Source organism: Lagenorhynchus albirostris, chromosome 12, assembly GCF_949774975.1.
Source record: "Lagenorhynchus albirostris chromosome 12, mLagAlb1.1, whole genome shotgun sequence".
Taxonomy (NCBI): domain Eukaryota; kingdom Metazoa; phylum Chordata; class Mammalia; order Artiodactyla; family Delphinidae; genus Lagenorhynchus; species Lagenorhynchus albirostris.
In genome coordinates, this window is record NC_083106.1 from 50,354,480 (window position 1) to 50,374,311 (window position 19,832).

A 19,832-nucleotide genomic window follows, 5' to 3' on the forward strand; every position below is an offset into this window, starting at 1 on the left:
GTAAGACCTAGCTTTTTGGAGACCAATAATGTGGCCATTTCCTCTGCTTGGACATGAAGGGAGCACTTGTTGTAGAGCTCTATACCATGGTTTCAAAATCTGTTCTTTAGTATATAATGTCTGTTTGGATTCCTGATGATTTCACCCTATGTGATTAGTTATACCTTGTGGGAAATGACTGGTTTCTCTTTTATATAAATAGCCTTTTAAGAGTATCAGGCATATAGGCATCTCTCATAACATTTCATCCCTTTGCAGTTTTGTTTCTGGTATATTATTAGGAAAAATAAAGAGCAATAAAATAATATTGAATAGTTCTCTTCAAGCTGTTAGTCTTGTTCTTTTCTAGTTTTCTGAATGCCCCAGGTTTCTTATATAGTGATCAGTCCATTACCTTTTCATAAGCTACACAGAAGCTTGAGAATTGCCCTGAATTTTGCATAGGACAAGTAACAAATATCCATGGCTTCATTCTAGCCAAGTAGACTGTAAGTCTTCTTAATTTTTCTGAATCAACAAATTGTGAACATAATGTCCTTACACATCTGCGTGTTCACACTGTATCTGGCAGAGAGTAGGGCTTTCCTGCAGTAAGCCAGTCTCTCTCTTAATGGTTAAAGTCAGGCAAGTAATTTCCCCTAAAAATGTGAATTCTCCAAGAAGAATTCATTCTGTGCTCTGCCAGTTCTATAAGTTTTAAATTTAGCTGGGTAAATTCCAAATGGCACTAAATTTTATTATGAAGGGTAAGTGCAAGAATAAAAAAAAACCTCACTATAAAGAGGAAAACAGGTAACTTTACATGGGAGAAATCTTTACATGGGAGAAATCTAGCTGACCTCACCTTAACCAAGTGATCCCGTAATAGGACAAGCTGACATCACGTGCTTTCTGATGTCGGGCACTGAGAAACCTTCAGCATTCCTTCTGTAAGGATATTCCTGACAAAAATGAACGACATGAAACTGGTCATGAGGAAAAGAACAAACTCGTGTATAATGTATCTCAGATATCTGGCCTGCATTCTTTAAAACTGCCAATGTCTTAAATGGCAAAAGGGCAGGAGGATTGCTCTAGATTGAAGGAGACTAAAGAGATAACAAGGCATATATAAATAAACTACAAGGATATATTGTACAGCACAGGGAATATAGCCAATATTTTATAATACAAATGGAGTATAATCTATAAAAATTTTGAGCCACTCTGTTGTACACCTGAAACTAATATAATATTGAAAATCCACTATACTTCAATTAAAAAAGAAAACTGCAGAATATTACTGACATCACAAAATTCAGAAATTAACATACTTTTACTAACTGCCTAACACCATTCTATATTTTTTTGAGGTTTTTGCTGCTGTATACTCGTTGATCACTTCTACATATGACAGCAATTTTACAATATTTTACATAGAAAAAATTTTTAAAAATTATATTCCTTCCTCCAGCATGGAGAATAAAATTTTGTTCTTTACTAATGATAATTTAGGAAAAAAATAGTGTCATATATCATTATTTGTAATGCCATGTAGATTATGGGGCTTGTCAAATTTAGGGAAGTCTCCATCAAGTTTCTTTCATTTTATGAATTGTCATATTTATGGGCATTTTGAATTTTCTTTGTGCAGTATTAAGCTTAAATACTCTGAACTGACATTCCTTAACCAATTTGTTACCAGTGTGAATCTTGTAAAGAATTTTATGTTATCTTCGTTTTGTGTCAAATCAGTAAAAAACTTAAACGTTAAAAAAAAAAAGAGGAATAATGAGGCAGTGCTTGATTCTTTTTTTTAAAATAAATTTATTTATTTATTTTTTGCTGCATTGGATTTTCGTTGCTGCATGTGGGCTTTCTCTAGTTGCGGCGAGCGGGGCCTACTCTTTGTTGCAGTGCACAGGCTTCTCATTGAGGTGGCTTCTGTTGTTGAGGAGCGCAGGCTTCAGTAGTTGTGGCACGTGGGCTCAGTAGTTGTGGCTAACAGGCTTTAGAGCAGAGGCTCAGTAGTTGTGGTGCACGGGCTTAGTTGCTCCACGGCATGTGGGATCTTCCCGGAGCAGGGCTCGAACCCATGTCCCCTGCATTGGCAGGCAGATTCTTAACCACTACGCCCCCAGGGACGCCCCATGTTTTGTTTTGTTTTGTTTTAGGACTACCCAGATTACTACCACCAGAAAACTTATTGAGCTGTACCCTCAATGTATTTGTGCACTTTTCTCTATTTGTGTTATTCTTCATTTAAGAAGTTGTTTTAAACTACTCAGGTAATTCTGAAGCATAACCAGGTTGAAGAAGACTTCTTTGACTTCAGTAGTAGGAATAGGATACGGAGTAGAGATTTTGGATTGACTTTTTTAGCTCTGACTTTTTAATATTGTGTTCTATATTTAGATATGACTTTAAAAGCTCCTTTCCGTGCCAGATCTGATCACTCGCGTTGTATTCTCAGCTTTTGCCTCCCTTGTTAATATAGGTAACCTATTTTATAGTTTTCCAAAAAAATGTTATTAAGTAGTGGTGACATTTAACTAGTATTTGGCTTGTTATGATTACTAAAAGCATATTTTCAATGTGGAATAAAATAGTTTTTATGGACTTTATGGATTCCAGGCAACCAACTTAACTTTTTGAGGGGCAGATGATTATAATTCTCTGCTTTTTAAGTGTTAGTTTGGGCCATAGCCCTGACATAGCTTTAAATTATGGTTAATTTGCAGTTTCTTATATGTATGACAATAGTTGATGTTTATAGGAGCCTCTGTCTTTGCTTTGCAGAACGTTCATAACTCCATGAGTGAAACTGAGAAGTCTAAAATAGGCCAAGGTTACTTAAGCTTACCTTCAGCATTTACTAATAACACATACCTACACAAATAGCTGACAGCTGTCTTAGTTTATGGTTTCTGCCTAATGATGGACTTTAGTTTTGCTTGTCTCTGATCTTGCCTGTCTCTGGTCACTGTTCCTCAAATATTGTTATTTCATACAAATGGCTGAGTTTGACACTTTTACCTGTTAGGTAAAATGAACCATAGCTAGAGGAAAACAGTGGTTTCTAGTTTATGCTCAGCTTGAGCAACTAGAGCAGCTTTTCTTTGTTTTCTTTTTATTTATTTATTGGGGCTGCTCCAGGTCTTAGTTGTGGCACATGGGATCTTCGCTGCAGCATGCGGGCTCTTAGTTGCGGCATGTGAACTCTTAGTTGCAGCATGCATGCAGGATCTAGTTCCCCTACCAGGGATCAAACCTGGGTCCCCTGCATTGGGAGCACAGAGTCTTACCCACTGGACCACCAGGGAAGTCCCTAGAGCAACTTTTCTTGAAATTAGGAGGAAAATATGAATGTAAGGATGAGAAGATACTAAATCTTGCCTTTTAAGTTTCAGAAGTTTTAGTCATCTTAAGTTAACCATAGTTAAGTCTGACTTATGTTTAGTTTCAGAATTCAGCACTTTATTTGTCTCTGGATAAGTCAAAAGCATTTTAAATGATATCCAAAAAAAAACCTTTAAAGAATTTTTGCTATAATTTGCCTCAGTTGTCTGTCTCTTTTCCATATTCTTCAAGCAGATAAAACTTAAAACTAGCTAGAACCAACCTTTTTCTTTTTTTAAGGAATAACTGACATATAACATTATATTAGTTTCAGGTGTACAACATAATGATTTGATATTTGTATACATTGTGAAATGATCACCACAATAAGTCTAGTTAATATCCAGAATCATACATAATTACCACCAAAAAAATGCTTCTGTGTGTGGTGAGAATAGAACCATCTGTTTTCATGCTGCCCCTTGGTAGTACATGTAGCTAATCTGTTGAATTCATAGTAACTTCTCTGTTATACTTTTTTTATTTAAAGATATTTTCCTGTTCAGAGATGTTTGTTAACTGCTGGTGCTCACAGGAGATACCTTAGCCAGACATTCAGGCTTTTCAGTTTTAATTCCCATCGTCTCCTATGGTTTAGAATATACAAGAATTACTTCCTAAATATACTTCTTTCTTTTCTGCATGTAGTTCACACTGTTTTCACCATTCTCAACTGTCTTCCTGAAGTATGGCTGACTCCGTGTGTTAAAGGAATACTGACCAAACCAATCGTCAGTTCCTTTATGCTTTTTCCTTTTACTTTATACAAATGGTATCATACTGTAGATAGATACTGTTCTGAAACTTCTTATACTTTACACGTCTCAGGCAGGCTTCCTGATCAGTCTATGGCTGAGTTATATTTTCTAAAAGCTGTATAATAATTCATTTTACATTTGTAACAGTTTAATAAGATTTTTAGTTTTCTGGGTTTTGGTGTGTGTGTTGTGATTTTTTGTTTTTTGCTATTATATAAACAATGCTAAAGTAAATTTCTATGCACTGATACCTTTCTGCATATGTGGAAATATTTGTAGGATTAATTCCTGGTGGAATTGTTGGCTCAAAAGATAAATGCGGGCTTCCCTGGTGGCACAGTGGTTGAGAGCCCGCCTGCCGATGCACGGGACATGGGTTCGTGCCCGGTCCGGGAAGATCCCACATGCCGCGGAGTGGCTGGGCCCGTGAGCCATGGCCACTGACCCTGCGCGTCCAGAACTTGTGCTCCGCAACGGGAGAGGCCACAACAGTGAGAGGCCCGCGTACCGCAAAAAAAAACAGATAAATGCATTGGGACTTACCTGGTGGCGCAGTGGTTGAGAATCCGCCTGCCAATGCAGGGAACAGGGGTTCGAGCCCTGGTTCGGGAAGATCCCACATGCCGTGGAGCAACTAAGCCCGTGCGCCACAACTACTGAGCCCGCGTGGCACAACTACTGAAGCCTGCGCGCCTAGAGCCCGTGCTCCACAAGAGAAGCCACTGCGATGAGAAGCCCACACACCACAACAAAGAGTAGCCTCTGCTCGACGCAACTAGAGAAAGCCCGCGTGCAGCAACAAAGACCCAACGCAGCCAAAAATGAATAAATAAATTGAAAAAAAATTTTTAATTAAACTAAGAAAAAAAGATAAATGCATTTAAAAGAGTGATAGATATCACCAAAACACCCTCCTTAAAAGGTTGTACCAGTTTTCACTATTATCAGCAAGTTTTTTAGATGCCTATCTATCTTCACCATCATTGGGTATTAAAATTTAATACCTGCTTGTCTGACAAATGAAAATGGGATCTTACTGTTTTGACTGGCATTTCTTGTGTGAGTGAAGTTGAACATTATTGACATAGTTTTTGTGTGTTCTGCCTGTTCTGTTTGTCAGGTTATTCAGCTTTATCTTTCATTAGTTTTTAAGTTCTTTACATTTTCATGAAATTATTTCTTTGTTTTTTATTGCATATATTTGTCTACAGTTTTTTGTGGTCTTTCAACTTTTTGTTTATGGTGTATGGTATTTTTAACCATGTAAATTTAACTTTTTATATGCTTATCTTGTAACCTAACATATTATAAGCTTCATAAGGGCCGGGACTGCATCTTACTCATTGTTATATTCCTCATCTTATCTAGCACTGTGCCCTTTTATAGATGCTCTTAAACTGTAGTAATAGTTGCATCCTCCCAAAACTGTAGGGGAAACAAATTATCCTTATTCTTTTCTCTTTAGAAAACCAAAATAGAATATCTTATAAGGGTTAAATAAGTTGAAAGTGACCAATCATGAGAGTTTGTAATCAACAGGGATAGTCCAGTGGCTTAAACAAAAAACCTCAGCATCTTTCATTTGTATTTTGATCAAGTTGAATTGCAAGTCCTTGTGATGATCAGGGAGAAGTTAACAGGCACACTTACCACTCTAAAAATAATGGGCAAATAATACTAAGAATTACTTGATGTGACTTTATCGAAACTCTATAAACAAATACACGAAAGGATGCTCACCATCACTAATCATTAGAGAAATGCAAATCGAAACCACAATGAGGTATCACCTCACACCGGTCAGAATGGCCATCATCGAAAAATCTACAAAGAATAAATGCTGGAGAGGGTGTGGAGAAAAGGGAACACTCTTGCACTCTTGGTAGGAATATAAATTGATACAGCCACTATGGAGAACAGTATGGAGGTTCCTCAAAAAACTAAAAATAGAACTACCATATGACCCAGCAATCCCACTACTGGGCATATACCCTGAGAAAACCATAATTCAAAAGGTGTCATGTACCACAATGTTCATTGCAGCTGTTTACAATAGCCAGGACATGGAAGCAACCTAAGTGTCCATCGACAGATGAATGGATAAAGAAGATGTGGCACATATATACAGTGGAATATTACTCAGCCATAAAAAGAAACGAAATTGAGTTTTTTGTATTGAGGTGGATGGACCTAGAGACTGACATAGAGAGTGAAGTAAGTCAGAAAGAGAAAAACAAATACCGTATGCTAACACATATATATGGAATCTTAAAAAAAAAAAAAGGTTCTAAAGAACGTAGTGGCAGGACAGGAATAAAGACGCAGACATAGAGAATGGACTTGAGGATACGGGGAAGGGGAAGGGGAAGCTGGGATGAAGTGAGAGAGTGGCATGGACATATATACACTACCAAATGTAAAATAGATAGCTAGTGGGAAGCAGCCGCATAGCACAGGGAGATCAGCTCGGTGCTTTGTGTCCACCTAGAGGGGCGGGATAGGGAGGGTGGGAGGGAGACATAAGAGGGGATATGGGGATGTATGTATATGTGTAGCTGATTCACTTTGTTATACAGCAGAAACTAACACACCATTGTAAAGCAATTATACTCCAATAAAGATGTTAAAAAAAAAACACAAAAAACTCTAAAGCAGTCCTCATATAAAGAGAAATTATAACCAGCTGAGAAAACCATGAAATTTTCTTAAGCTAACCATGATCTTTTTTTAATATATAATCTATCAAACTCTTAGCTAATCATAGGAAGGAATGGACTTTTTCTCCCTCCCACTACCTGTCTATTAAAGTGAATCAGATATAATCATGCTTGTGTCAAAAGTTCAAAAGGGAAAATGGAGGTAAAATGAGCTGAATTGGCATTCTTCCCTCAACATTGTACCTGTAAGCTTGATATGTTGTTTCAGAGATTAACTTTATAGACTTCCGTACCCATAAGTATGAAAATTCTTAGGGAACTCTTTTCACAAGCTTGATCTTAACATATTGAATAAAGAGAGCAGCTAATCCCTTTTGTAAAGTAATTTGAGAGGAGGGAATTCAAAATGTAAAGTCTTACCTGCAGAAAACACTCAATTCTGTAAAGGCCTTTCTATCTTTAGACACTTACAAAGACTTAATATTTTAATGCGGAAGGGTGAACTTGGTTAAAAAGCCAATGGGTGAAATTAGAGAGAAATAATCCAGTGCTTTCTTTCTGGGAATTATCATCCTGCTCTCCAGGGGACCTAATTTTATTCCCTTTGGGGAGTGAGAATACCCCTCTGTACAGCAAGCCAGCATCTCTAAATATAAGCTTGACTTTTAGTATAATAAGAGTCTTGTTAGGTGCAATTTTGCTCTTAGTCATTAATACAATGAACAAATGTTGTGGTTACCTGGGAAAGAAAATTCAAGTGCTTTTAAACCTCTTGTGAGATTTGGTTTCATGCTTGAAACCTATACAGTGTTATGCCCAATAGCATCTGTAGAAGATTCCAAGCTATAAGGTATACTACATAGAGAAGTTAATACACGTTGGAAAAAATTGAAACCACTGCAAAATGGGTTTAAGGTCCTGAATAAAAAGCTTTTCTTTTGCTGAATGACACTTACTAGTGGCATTAAGTTTAACAAATGATTGGAAGTTTCTTAGGGGTGAATTTTACATGATGATGATGTCCCTGTAAGAAGCCAGTCTTTCCTTCTGGTGACACTTTTTCTTTTCAGCTTTAAAACAGTTTGTCATTCTACAAGTGCAAAGACTGAATAAAGGACAAAATATAATCTGAGAGTACGTAGTATTAAATAGCATTTTCAGTATGGTATGGCATTAATTGTGTTAGGTCATTTCTGTCCCTACCAACTTTGTGATATTATATGCATTTTAAAATCTATTCTTGATTATAAAATTGTAGTGGTATACAGCTTCTGCTAATAGCCCTCAGTCGTAAACCATTTTAAATTGCATTTGGTAGTGTATTTTCTCTTTAGGATCAGTAAACGATAATAGAAATCTTTCTTATTACTTTAAGTTTAGAATTTGACCGAAGTAGTCTTTGCGTTCTTTCAAGAATAGTCTTCCATTCCGATGTAACCTCAAGGTACTGGGCATTATGTTTTCAGTTCTTAAACTTGCCCTCAGCCTGTAAGCTCTGGATAGATAGACCTTATGTGTATGACTCCTAATTTCCTATTGGTGGTAAGAGTGCATTGCACTCTTTCCCTGCTGTTTTCTCGCATTTTTAAGAAGACTATTAAGAATAATTCTGTATTCTTTTCTTTCACTATGAAACATCTAATTTAGTCGTAATAACAAAATATTTTGTATTTCATTTCAAAGTAGTTAAGGTCTGTTTCCCCTATGAGCGTTGTATACTAAACTGTATAGCAATCAGAGCTAGCTTCATCTCACTCCTGACATTTTTACAGCTTACTGAAATAGAAAAACTGACCTATATTTATGTAACTGACGTCAGGCAGAATGACATCCAAAAGCATATGTACAAACGTGCATTTTAAAAGTTGTATTCTAGTATAAATAACATACTTTTTAACAGCCATGTAAAAAATGTACTTTTTTACATTTAAAGGTAAAATGTCATCTTAATAACTTTATGATTTTCTTATATTAACATAACTAGGCTTGCCATATTATCAATTTGACAAACAGGTCCTCCCCCAACCCCCCACTTTTTTGAAGTCACTATAACATGCTTCAACTTAGGAGTGATTTTCTGTTTGTTTCAGACAAATCTGCCTATTTTCAAGCTGAAGGAATCTACTGTTAGAAGAAGATACAGTGACTTTGAATGGCTGCGAAGTGAATTAGAAAGAGAGAGTAAGGTAAGAATTATTTGTAATGTGACTGTAAAACAAAACATTCCAAATTTTAACGTTTAAGACTTCTCAGGAGAATGATCTTGAATAAAGTGAGTAAAATAAAACATTTCTTTTTTTTTTTCAAATAGTTCAATTTCATTTTACTTCATAGGAGATGGGGGAAATGTGCAGTTTTTCCTTAGAACTCTTCCTTCTCATGTCTACTTCAGTGGCCCAGTTGAGGCCTTTGCTGACTCACACTTAGATAACTCTTCTTAGAACTTTCTTGCTATTGCTTCCTTCCTTTCCATGATCTTCCTGTCCCATCTTCCTCTCCTCCCCTTGCTAAATTTCTCTTCTTCAGTACATCTCCTATATCAGTGTATTTCCATTTTCTTTTTTACTGACACTATACTTTTTTTTTTATCATCACACATTTACATATAACAGAAGTTTCATAAACCAGTACTTACCTTACTCTGTGTGACAGGTACTGATATTCCTCAGATTAGCTTTTCAAATGATGGCCATGATCTACTGTTGGGTTGCTACCTGCAGTTTTAGAACACTGTCATATATCCTGATAATAATTGTCTTCTCTTAGAAGAAATTTGGTGGCTTTGGCTGCAACATAGAGAGAACAAGGTCTCATTCTAATGTCTCTTATTTCAGCCCTACATCAGAATGACATATATGGCATGGAGTCATGAAAAGTACACTCAGAATAGCGAAAAGTTATCTTGTGACTCAAGTGTAGTAGGATAACAAGTGGGTATGGTAGGAGCCCTGAAGTAGGTTAAGGCTAACTCGTTCTCGCTTCTGAAGCGTACTAAGGTAGAAAAGGAAGGAAAACGTCCTTAACCAGAAAAATGTGGCTGGATACAAGAGCAACATATACCAATCATAGCATTCCATCCAAAATGGAAAAACAGTTTTACTCCAAAGAATATCCAAGTATAAAATACTTACAGATAAAACTGGAAATATAAGACCCATGTAAAGAAAACTTTAAAACTTCATTGAAAGATCAAAAGAAGACCATAATAAACAGAAATATTACATTCCTGGTTTGGAATATTCACTTTTGAAGATTCATTTACTCTATAAACATTTGAGAGCTCATTCTGTGTGTTCTGTCAGTTGCAGACAGAACTGTGAACAAATGAAGGGTCCCTACTTTTATGGCACTTTATTGGGTAAGTTGGGGTAGTGGTGAAGGGAGACCAGAAAAAGATGGTAAGATATATAATATGTTAGATGGTAATATGCTCTAAAAATCAAAATTAAGGGAAATAGGGAGTGCCAGGAGAGCTACTGTCATATAGGATAGTCAAGGGAAGGCCTCTCTTAGAGGTGGGATTTTAGCAGTAGACCTGACAGAAATAAGGCAGTATCTCCTAACTTATTTATAAATTTGTAAAATTCTAATTCAAATCTTATTGGAGTTCTTTATAAACCTGCAGATTTATATAGAGCTTTAGAATCAGAGAAAGCTCAAGAATAGCCAAAAGTTATTTTTACCAATAATTTAGCACCTGCAGACGTCAGAGCATATGTTAAGACTATAGTAATTAAAACAATGTAGTATTGCTTTAGGTATGGACAAATAGATTAGCAGAATGTCAGAAAATTTAGAAGCTGACCACATGTTTACTAGAAATTTAGTTCATAACAAAAATAACATTGTCAGTTTGTGCAGAAAGGAATTTATATTCAGTAAATGGGGTTGAAACATTTGGCTATTTGGGAATCAAGATTTATAACTCACTGTATATAAATTACAGATGGTTTGAAGATCTAAATGTACAAAACAAGTTAGGAAAGTTTTGGGTAACAAAGAAGAAATTTTTTATGACCATAGGGAAAAGTGTCTTTTTTTCCCCCACCTTTATTGAGATAGAATTAACAAATAACATTAAGTTATATAACACAATGATTTGATATATGTATATATTGTGAAATGATTACCATAATAAAATTAGTTAATACATCTGTCACTTCACATAGGGGTTTTTGTTTTTGTTGTTTTGTTTTAGTGGTGGTAACATTCAATATCTCTTGAAACATTCAATGTTTCTCTTAGCAACTTTTAAGAGTACAATACAATCCTGTTAACTATAGTTACCATGCTATACATTAGATCCCAGAACCTACTCATCTTTTAACTGAAAGGTTGTACCGTTTGACCAATGTCTCCTCATTTCCCCCACCCCTCAACCCATCTACTACTCTCTGTTTCTGTGAGTTCAGCTCTTTTAGATTCCACATATAAGTGAGATCATATAGTATTTGTCTTTTTCTGTCTGATTATGGGAAGAAGTGTCTTGATAGGCTTGTGGCTTTGCTTAACATAGCACCTGGCACACTGGAGTGTTTAATACGCATTTCATGAATGTATACATCACTTTTTATATGACAGCTTTATTGACATAATTCACATGCCATACAATTCACCAATTTAAAGTGTACAATTCATTAGCTCTAGTAGTTTTCTGGTAGCATCTTTAGGATTCTCTATGTATAGTATCATGACATCTGCAAACGGTGACAGCTTTACTTCTTCTTTTCTGATTTGGATTCCTTTTATTTCCTTTTCTTCTCTGATTGCTGTGGCTAAAACTTCCAAAACTGTTTTGATTAAGAGTGGTGAGAGTGGGCAACCTTGTCTTGTTCCTCTTCTTAGTGGAAATGCTTTCAGTTTTTCACCATTGAGGACGATGTTGCCTGTGGGTTTGTCATATATGGCCTTTATTATGTTGAGGAAAGTTCCCTCTATGCCAACTTTCTGCAGGGTTTTTATCATAAATGGGTGTTGAATTTTGTCGAAAGCTTTCTCTGCGTCTATTGAGATGATCATATGGTTTTTCTCCTTCAATTTGTTAATATGGTGTATCACGTTGATTGATTTGCGTATATTGAAGAATCCTTGCATTCCTGGAATAAACCCCACTTTGGTAAATTAGCAGGATACAAAATTAATGCACAGAAATCTCTGGCATTCCTATACACTAATGATGAAAAATCTGAAAGTGAAATCAAGAAAACACTCCCATTTACCATTGCAACAAAAATAATAAAATATCTCGAAATAAACCTACCTAAGGAGACAAAAGACCTGTATGCAGAAAATTATAAGACACTGATGAAAGAAATTAAAGATGATACAAATAGATGGAGAGATATACCATGTTCTTGGATTGGAAGAATCAACATTGTGAAAATGACTCTACTACCCAAAGCAATCTACAGATTCAATGCAATCCCTGTCAAACTGCCACTGGCATTTTTCACAGAACTAGAACAAAAAATTTCACAATTTGTATGGAAACACGAAAGACCACGAATAGCCAAAGCAATCTTGAGAACGAAAAACGGAGCTGGAGGAATCAGGCTCCCAGACTTCAGACTATACTACAAAGCTACAGTAATCAAGACAGTGTGGTACTGGCACAAAAAACAGACACATAGATCAATGGAACAGGATAGAAAGCCCAGAGATAAACCCACGCACATGTGGTCACCTTATCTTTGATAAAGGAGGCAGGAATGTACAGTGGAGAAAGGACAGCCTCTTCAATAAGTGGTGCTGGGAAAACTGGACAGGTACATGTAAAAGTATGAGGTTAGATCACTCCCTAACACCATACACAAAAATAAGCTCAAAATGGATTAAAGACCTAAATGTAAGGCCAGACACTATAAAACTCTTAGAGGAAAACATAGGCAGAACACTCGATGACATAAATCACAGCAAGATCCTTTTTGACCCACCTCCTAGAAAAATGGAAATAAAAACAAAAATAAACAAATGGGACCTAAAGAAACTTCAAAGCTTTTGCACAGCAAAGGAAACCATAAACAAGACCAAAAGCCAACCCTCAGAATGGGAGAAAATATTTGCAAATGAAGCAACTGACAAAGGATTAATCTCCAAAATTTATAAGCAGCTCATGCAGCTCAATAACAAAAAAACAAACAACCCAATCCAAAAATGGGCAGAAGACCTAAATAGACATTTCTTCAAAGAAGATATACAGACTGCCAACAAACACATGAAGGAATGCTCAACATCGTTAATCATTAGAGAGATGCAAATCAAAACTACAATGAGATATCATCTCACACCAGTCAGAATGGCCATCATCAAAAAATCTAGAAACAATAAATGCTGGAGAGGGTGTGGAGAAAAGGGAACGCTCTTGCACTGCTGGTGGGAATGTGAATTGGTGCAGCCACTATGGAGAACAGTATGGAGGTTCCTTGGAAAACTACGAATAGAGCTACCATATGACCCGGCAGTCCCACTACTGGGCATATACCCTGAGAAAACCATAACTCAGAAAGAGTCATGTACCAAAATGTTTATTGCAGCTCTATTTACAATAGCCCAGAGATGGAAACAACCTAGATGTCCATCATCGGATGAATGGATAGGGAAGATGTGGCACATATATACAATGGAATATTACTCAGCCATAAAAAGAAATGAAACTGAGTTATTTGTAATGAGATGGATGGACCTAGAGTCTGTCATACAGAGTGAAGTAAGTCAGAAAGAGAAAGACAAATACCATATGCTAACACATATATATGAAATTTAAGAAAAAAATATGTCATGAAGAACCTAGGGGTAAGACAGGAGTGGAGACACAGACCTACTGGAGAATGGACTTGAGGATATGGGGAGGGGGAGGGGTAAGCTGTGACAAAGCGAGAGAGTGGCATGGACATATATACACTACCAAACGTAAAATAGATAGCTAGTGGAAAGCAGCCGCATAGCACAGGGAGATCAGCTCGGTGCTTTGTGACCACCTAGAGGGGTGGGATAGGGATGGTGGGAGGGCGGGAGACGCAAGAAGGAAGAGATATGGGAACACATGTATATGTATAACTGACGCACTTTGTTATGAAGCAGAAACTAACACACCATTGTAAAGCAATTATACTCCAATAAAGATGTAAAAAAATAAAATAAAGTGTACAATTCAGTGGTTCTTACTATATTCACAAAGATGTGCAACCATTACTATAGTCAGTTTTAGAACACTGTAATCACACCGTAAGAGAAACCCCATACCCGTGAGTAATCACTACCAACTTCTCCTCACCCAGCCCTAAACAACCACTAATCTTTCTCTATGGATTTGCCTGTTCTGGGCATTTCATATAAATAGAAATGTAGAATATGTAGTCGTTTGTGTCTGGCTTCTTTCACTGGCTTCTTTCACTGAGAGTGTTTTCTAGGTTCATCCTATTGTATTGTTAATCACTACTTCATTTCTTTTTATTTCCCCAAAATATTCTTTTGTATGGATAAACCACATTTTATTTATCCATTTATCATTGGCAGACATTTGGGTCATTCCTGCTTTTTGACTATTGAGAATAATGCTGCTATGGGACTTCCCTGGTGGTCCAGTGGTTAAGACTATGCTCTCAATGCAGGGGGCCCGGGTTCGATCCCTGGTCAGGGAACTAGGTCTCGCATGCCGCAACTAAGACCCACGCAGTCAAATAAATAAATAAATAAATATTAAAAAATAGTAATAATGCTGCTGTGAACATTCATGTACAGGTTTTTGTATGGACATATGTTTGTATTTCTTGGGTACATACCTAAGAATGGATTTACAGCCATATGATAACTCTGTTTAACCTTTTGAGGAACTCCCAGACTTTTTTTTCCAGAACAGCTATACCATTTTTACATTTCCACCAACAATGTATAAAGGTTCCATGTTTTTCCACATCCTCACCAACATTTAATATTATCTGATTTCTTTATTATAGCTTTCTTAGCGTGTGTGAAGTGGTATCTCGTGGTTTTCATTTTCCTGATGGCTAATCATGTTGATCATCTTTTCATGTACTTATCAGCCATTTACATATCTTCTGTGGAGAAATTTTTTTTCAGATCCTTTGCCCATTTTATTGAGTTTCTTTTATTATTGAGTTGTATATAGAATATACTAAAAAAACAAAAAAAACCTCTTAAAAGTCCCTCATCAGATTTACAGTTTGCAAAAATCTTCTCCCATTCTGTGAATTGTTTTCACTTGATGTTGTCCTTTGACGCACAGTACTTCACTTTTAACATTAGGCCAGATAATTATTTTGGGCATTTAACCTGTGTGAAAGTTGTACATACATTAGTATTGCTAAGAACAATTAATCAAGTTGTTTTATTTATATATTAGTACTTTTAATTAAGATCTGTTATACTAGACTAGAAAGTAGATGAAATTTATTGTATTTACTGGTCATTATGGTTCAATCTTTTAGCTTTTTTTATTTCAGTATGCTTTCACTATATTATGCTGGCCAGATAGCCTTCTGTCCACTTCTTGCCCCACATACACACACATATCATCAGACTCATTACTTTTAAATTGGTGTAAGAATTCTAAGTAGATCTTTTCAGACTGCTTAAGCAAAAATAATTTGATGTTGAAGATCTTTGGGATCTTAGCTGGACAAACCACTCATGATTTTTGTAGGTGATTAATCCTGTTGCCTACAACCTTACCATCCATTTCAATGAGTATTTTGAGTATTAGTAAGAACGTATCTCTACGGATGATAATACATAGTAATTTTTAATCTTATATTTCATGCTAAATTCTACCCTGAATTAATGGTGGTCATTTCGTTAACACAGTGGTTCTATATTCCTTTTTCTATAATAGCTTTATAGATACAGATGTTTTTTCCTGCCCATCATATAAACTATTCTGCTGGAGCTCAGCTAGTGGTCATGATCCCTGTTTTTTAATTGTAAGTTCCCTGCAGGTTTTAACTCTTCAACTTGACAAATGCTAATATAGGGGAGAGATTTAAGAATGTTAAAGCAAACTTGTGAAGACAAATCTTTAGATGTCTTAAGCATTGGGTATCTGGGGAGAGTAGCTCTAGGAAGGAATTACAAAGTTTATGTTGGGCATTGGTTTTGTGTTTCTTTTTAGCTCTTTGTTTTTTGCTGATCTGTAAGAAGTTGTATGATCTTTCCCTTTTTTACCTTGTTGAATTATCGTTTTAGGATAGAAACTCTGCATCAAGGGTTTTAGGTTTTACCTCTTAGAATATATATGATTTTATTACTGGTGTTTACTATTTATATTTCTCCTTGTTTGACTTGTTTGCCCACGCCTTTTCTCTGTTTTAACATAAGATAAGGATTCACCTAAGTGGTTAGTCATTTAACAGATATTTGAGCTTCTGCTGTATGCCCAGCTTTTCTTAAAATAACCATAAAAAGCCTGAGACAAGGGTCCTTGATTTGAAAGTATTAATAGGATAGATTGGTGGTTCTCCACCAGGGGCAGTTTTGTTCCCCAGGAGACATTTGACAGTGTCTGGAGACCATTGTTATTGTCACAACTGTGGGGTGCCTACTGGCGGCGTCTAGTGGGTAGAGGCCTGGGATGCTGTTGAATAGGTATTCTACGGTGTACAAGAAACCCCTCCCCCCAGTACATTATCTAGTTCAAAATGTTAATAGTGCCATAGTTGAGAAATTCTGAGATAGGGAACCCAACTAACCTGTGAAATAAATAGCTAGGTGCTATTTAATTCAAACAAATATTTGAGCTCCAGATAATTCCCAGAAGAGGGAGATCAGTCATAAGTTGTCCCTAGAGGAAAGTTAGGCTTTGACAGGGAAAATTTGGGATGTTCCTCTAGTGTGGGAAGGAAGAAATGACAGGTCTTTGGGGAAAGATAGGATAATGGGTTTGGGAGAAAGTTGACGTGCTTCTTAGCCTAGGAAATGGAAGAGTGGCAACAAGTAGAGTTGATTATTTTGTCATCACCTCAAAACACAGGTAGGAAAGATTATATGCAGATGGTATGAAGTGGAAGAAATTTACCACAGAATTCTTATCTGCCCATGCCAGAAAGAACATTGTTAGTATTTTACTTCTTCATTTAATTGAGAGTTGAGTTTGATCTCTTTAGTTACCATTGTAATAAAGCATTGTCTTCCCCAAGTGACATCAGAACTGTCTGAGGGGCATGGTAGCCTTTACTTCAGTATTGATTATTCGCTCTGTATACTTGTGCTTTGTTAAGTCCAGGAAAAATGAAAATGAAGCTGTGGGCCCTGCCATTGAGGAGCTTTGGTCTGGTGGACTATTGTGGCATTTTGGTTATCTTGCCTCCAAAACATTGAATCATTTTTCAGTGTATTTTTATTGATTCCCTTTTACTGTATATTTAAACTAGTTTAACAATGGGATGGTTCTCATAGTGAAGATATACTTTGTCTTCATGCTATGCTCTTCTAAATTTTCCCAACTCAGCCAGCATGTTCAAGAACTTTCTTTCCTTATCTTGTTTTAGGTTGTAGTCCCCCCACTCCCTGGGAAAGCGTTTTTGCGTCAGCTTCCTTTTAGAGGAGATGATGGAATATTTGATGACAATTTTATTGAAGAAAGGAAGCAAGGGCTGGAGCAGTTTATAAACAAGTAAGTGCTTTCTCTTCCTCAAGGTCTAAGAGTGAATAGTGTTCTGAGCTGTCTTTAGGTGACTGCTGTTTATTAATTTAGATATCAGACTAAACTGGTGCTTTTTCTTTTTGGTCATTTCCTAACTTTTTGTATCATTTAAACAAAGTGAAAACATATAACAAGTTGAATATCGTGATAAATATTAACACACTTGAGTAATACGAGTATCTTTGTGTTGACCTAAGTTTTGTATTTGTTTTTCTTGGTTAATTTATGCAAATTACATTTAAAATTACAGCATTTAAAAAATAGTTTTACTTATGATTCTTTCTGATTTAAGGTATGTTCTAGCATGAACAGTAAAACTTACAATACACTTGCAATCGTTTTGATTGCAGATGGAAGTATCATCAGCATGTCTTGTGTAAAGGTGCACATTTAAAATTTTTGTGGCAAAATATATTCTTTTGAAAATGTAAGGAGACTGTATCATTTATCTTTTACTTTAGAAACTTAATAAACTCAAACTCTAGCTTTTAATTTTATTCCTATTTGAAATATAGCCTCTTTTTTTTTTTTTTTTTGGAAGAGTTATGCCTGGAAAGGGCTCACTATAATTGTGCATTTGGCCTTAAGTTTGACCAAATAAAGTCAACTCCTAGAGAATACGGTTGTGTGAGCTTATTTATTAGCAATACTTTAACTTTTATCTAGTAATTTGAAGATCTGTGAGTGGTAAACAGAGGGAAAGTTATACAAAGCCCTTAACTTTTAGTTATCTGAGAGCACACAACCTTCATTGTCTTCTTATGAACATACTTTCTTTTTGGAGAAGGCAGTGCTAGCTTGGATGTTTTTAAATTCTGAAATAAAGTCTGGTTGCTCAGTCTGATCTTGTGTTTAGTCTGATGGAAACGTTTAAAAGCAAGCAAAAAACAAAAACAAAAAAACCTGAACATTTGTGCCTATTTCTTAGTATTTTGGGGCTTTTATTGAACTTCAGTGTATTTCTAACTATAATCCTATATCTTTTCCTTCTTTAAAATGGATTCTTAGAATCAATGACATTGTTTCACTTTTAACATTAAAATTCATTTAGGTTTCTTACGAATATACCAACTAATATGTAAAGAAGTTAATTGCGTACATACGCCAGAGGCAGTGCAAAACTAGTGATTAAATGTTTTCTAAATTACCCTTATGATCTGAAGGAAAGAAAATATACTGTTAGTTGATAGACCATAGCTTTATGGGCAGTCCAGAATAACACTTATTATTACTAAGTTGTTTGTGCTTCCTAACCTTAAAATGTGTATATTTGGTCCCCCTCCACCACTTTTATAAAATACTGGACTGAATTTGTATCTTTTATTCCTAGGGTCGCTGGTCATCCTCTGGCACAGAATGAACGTTGTCTTCATATGTTTTTACAGGATGAAATTATAGATAAAAGCTATACTCCATCTAAAATAAGACATGCCTGAAATTTGGCACGAAGGGGCAAGAAAAACTTTCCATGACTATTAATGATTCATATGCACCAGTGAAGAAGTTCTAACTAACTTTAGCATGCTGCACAAAAACTGGTATAATATGCCTTCAGTATACTAACACTCATATGCTCAGTTTTGTTCTGTTTTGTTTTGGCAGTTGACAAGAAGTTAATTTGCTTTCGTGAAAAAAATCTCTCATTCCAGCCTTTCTATATAAATAGTTCTTTCTTGCAGTTTTAATGTGGTACACACTCTAGCTTCACAAACCTGTTACTCTAGTATAACTTGCAGTGTTCTAACTAAAGTTACTCATTTGGTCTTACCTGCAGTTTTTGTGTCATGTTTGCTTCTTGAATCTGATTAATAGAATTTTTCTCTTATCCCCTTTTTAATACGTGGTGTCACTTGACCTAATTTATGTGTGGAAGCACTACACATTGGTTTCCAGTACCCTACACGTAAGATACACACTTGTGTGCAGAAAGTATCTCCCTTCAGGCTTGTAATCCCCTTCACATGGAAGATCGGTGAGGGAAATCTTTATATTCTGTATAAAAACAAAATCAAATTTATATACTAAAATCATTTGTCTAAAAATTTAAGTTGTTTTCAAATAAAAATAAAAATGCATTTCTGATATGCACTGATTGTGTTGCTTCTGGCTTTTCTTTTCTCCCTTCAGAAGACTTTCCTACTTAACTCACTTGTTGAGAGGGATTATTTACTAATTATATACTTTACTCATTCCTGTAACTCCATTCCTCTTTAAGCAGTGGTGATATCAAATATGCTACTACCCTTTGAATGGGGCTATTTTCTTTTACACAACAAAAAAAGTGATGTACTAGGAAAAGCATTCCTTAAAGCTTACTGAGTTGTTATGAAGCACTTTGTGTATTTGGAAAATGCTCTATAATCTCAAGTCATTCTTTTCAAA

At 35.9% G+C, this 19,832-nt stretch overlaps 1 protein-coding gene across 3 annotated transcripts in view; it reads left to right on the forward strand.

The window, feature by feature from the left end:
- SNX3 (sorting nexin 3) overlaps positions 1-19,538 on the forward strand; it is a 43,765-nt gene extending 24,227 nt beyond the window's left edge. For 2 of the 3 annotated variants that reach the window (XM_060167566.1, XM_060167565.1), the window contains exons 2-4: positions 8,884-8,979; positions 17,296-17,420; positions 18,781-19,538. In XM_060167566.1, coding sequence (XP_060023549.1) covers positions 8,884-8,979; positions 17,296-17,420; positions 18,781-18,886 — 327 coding nt within the window. In that variant the 3' untranslated portion in view covers positions 18,887-19,538. The remainder of the gene's footprint in view (positions 1-8,883; positions 8,980-17,295; positions 17,421-18,780) is intronic. The other variant, XM_060167567.1, reaches the window with a different exon arrangement.
- The last annotated feature ends 294 nt before the right edge of the window (positions 19,539-19,832 follow it).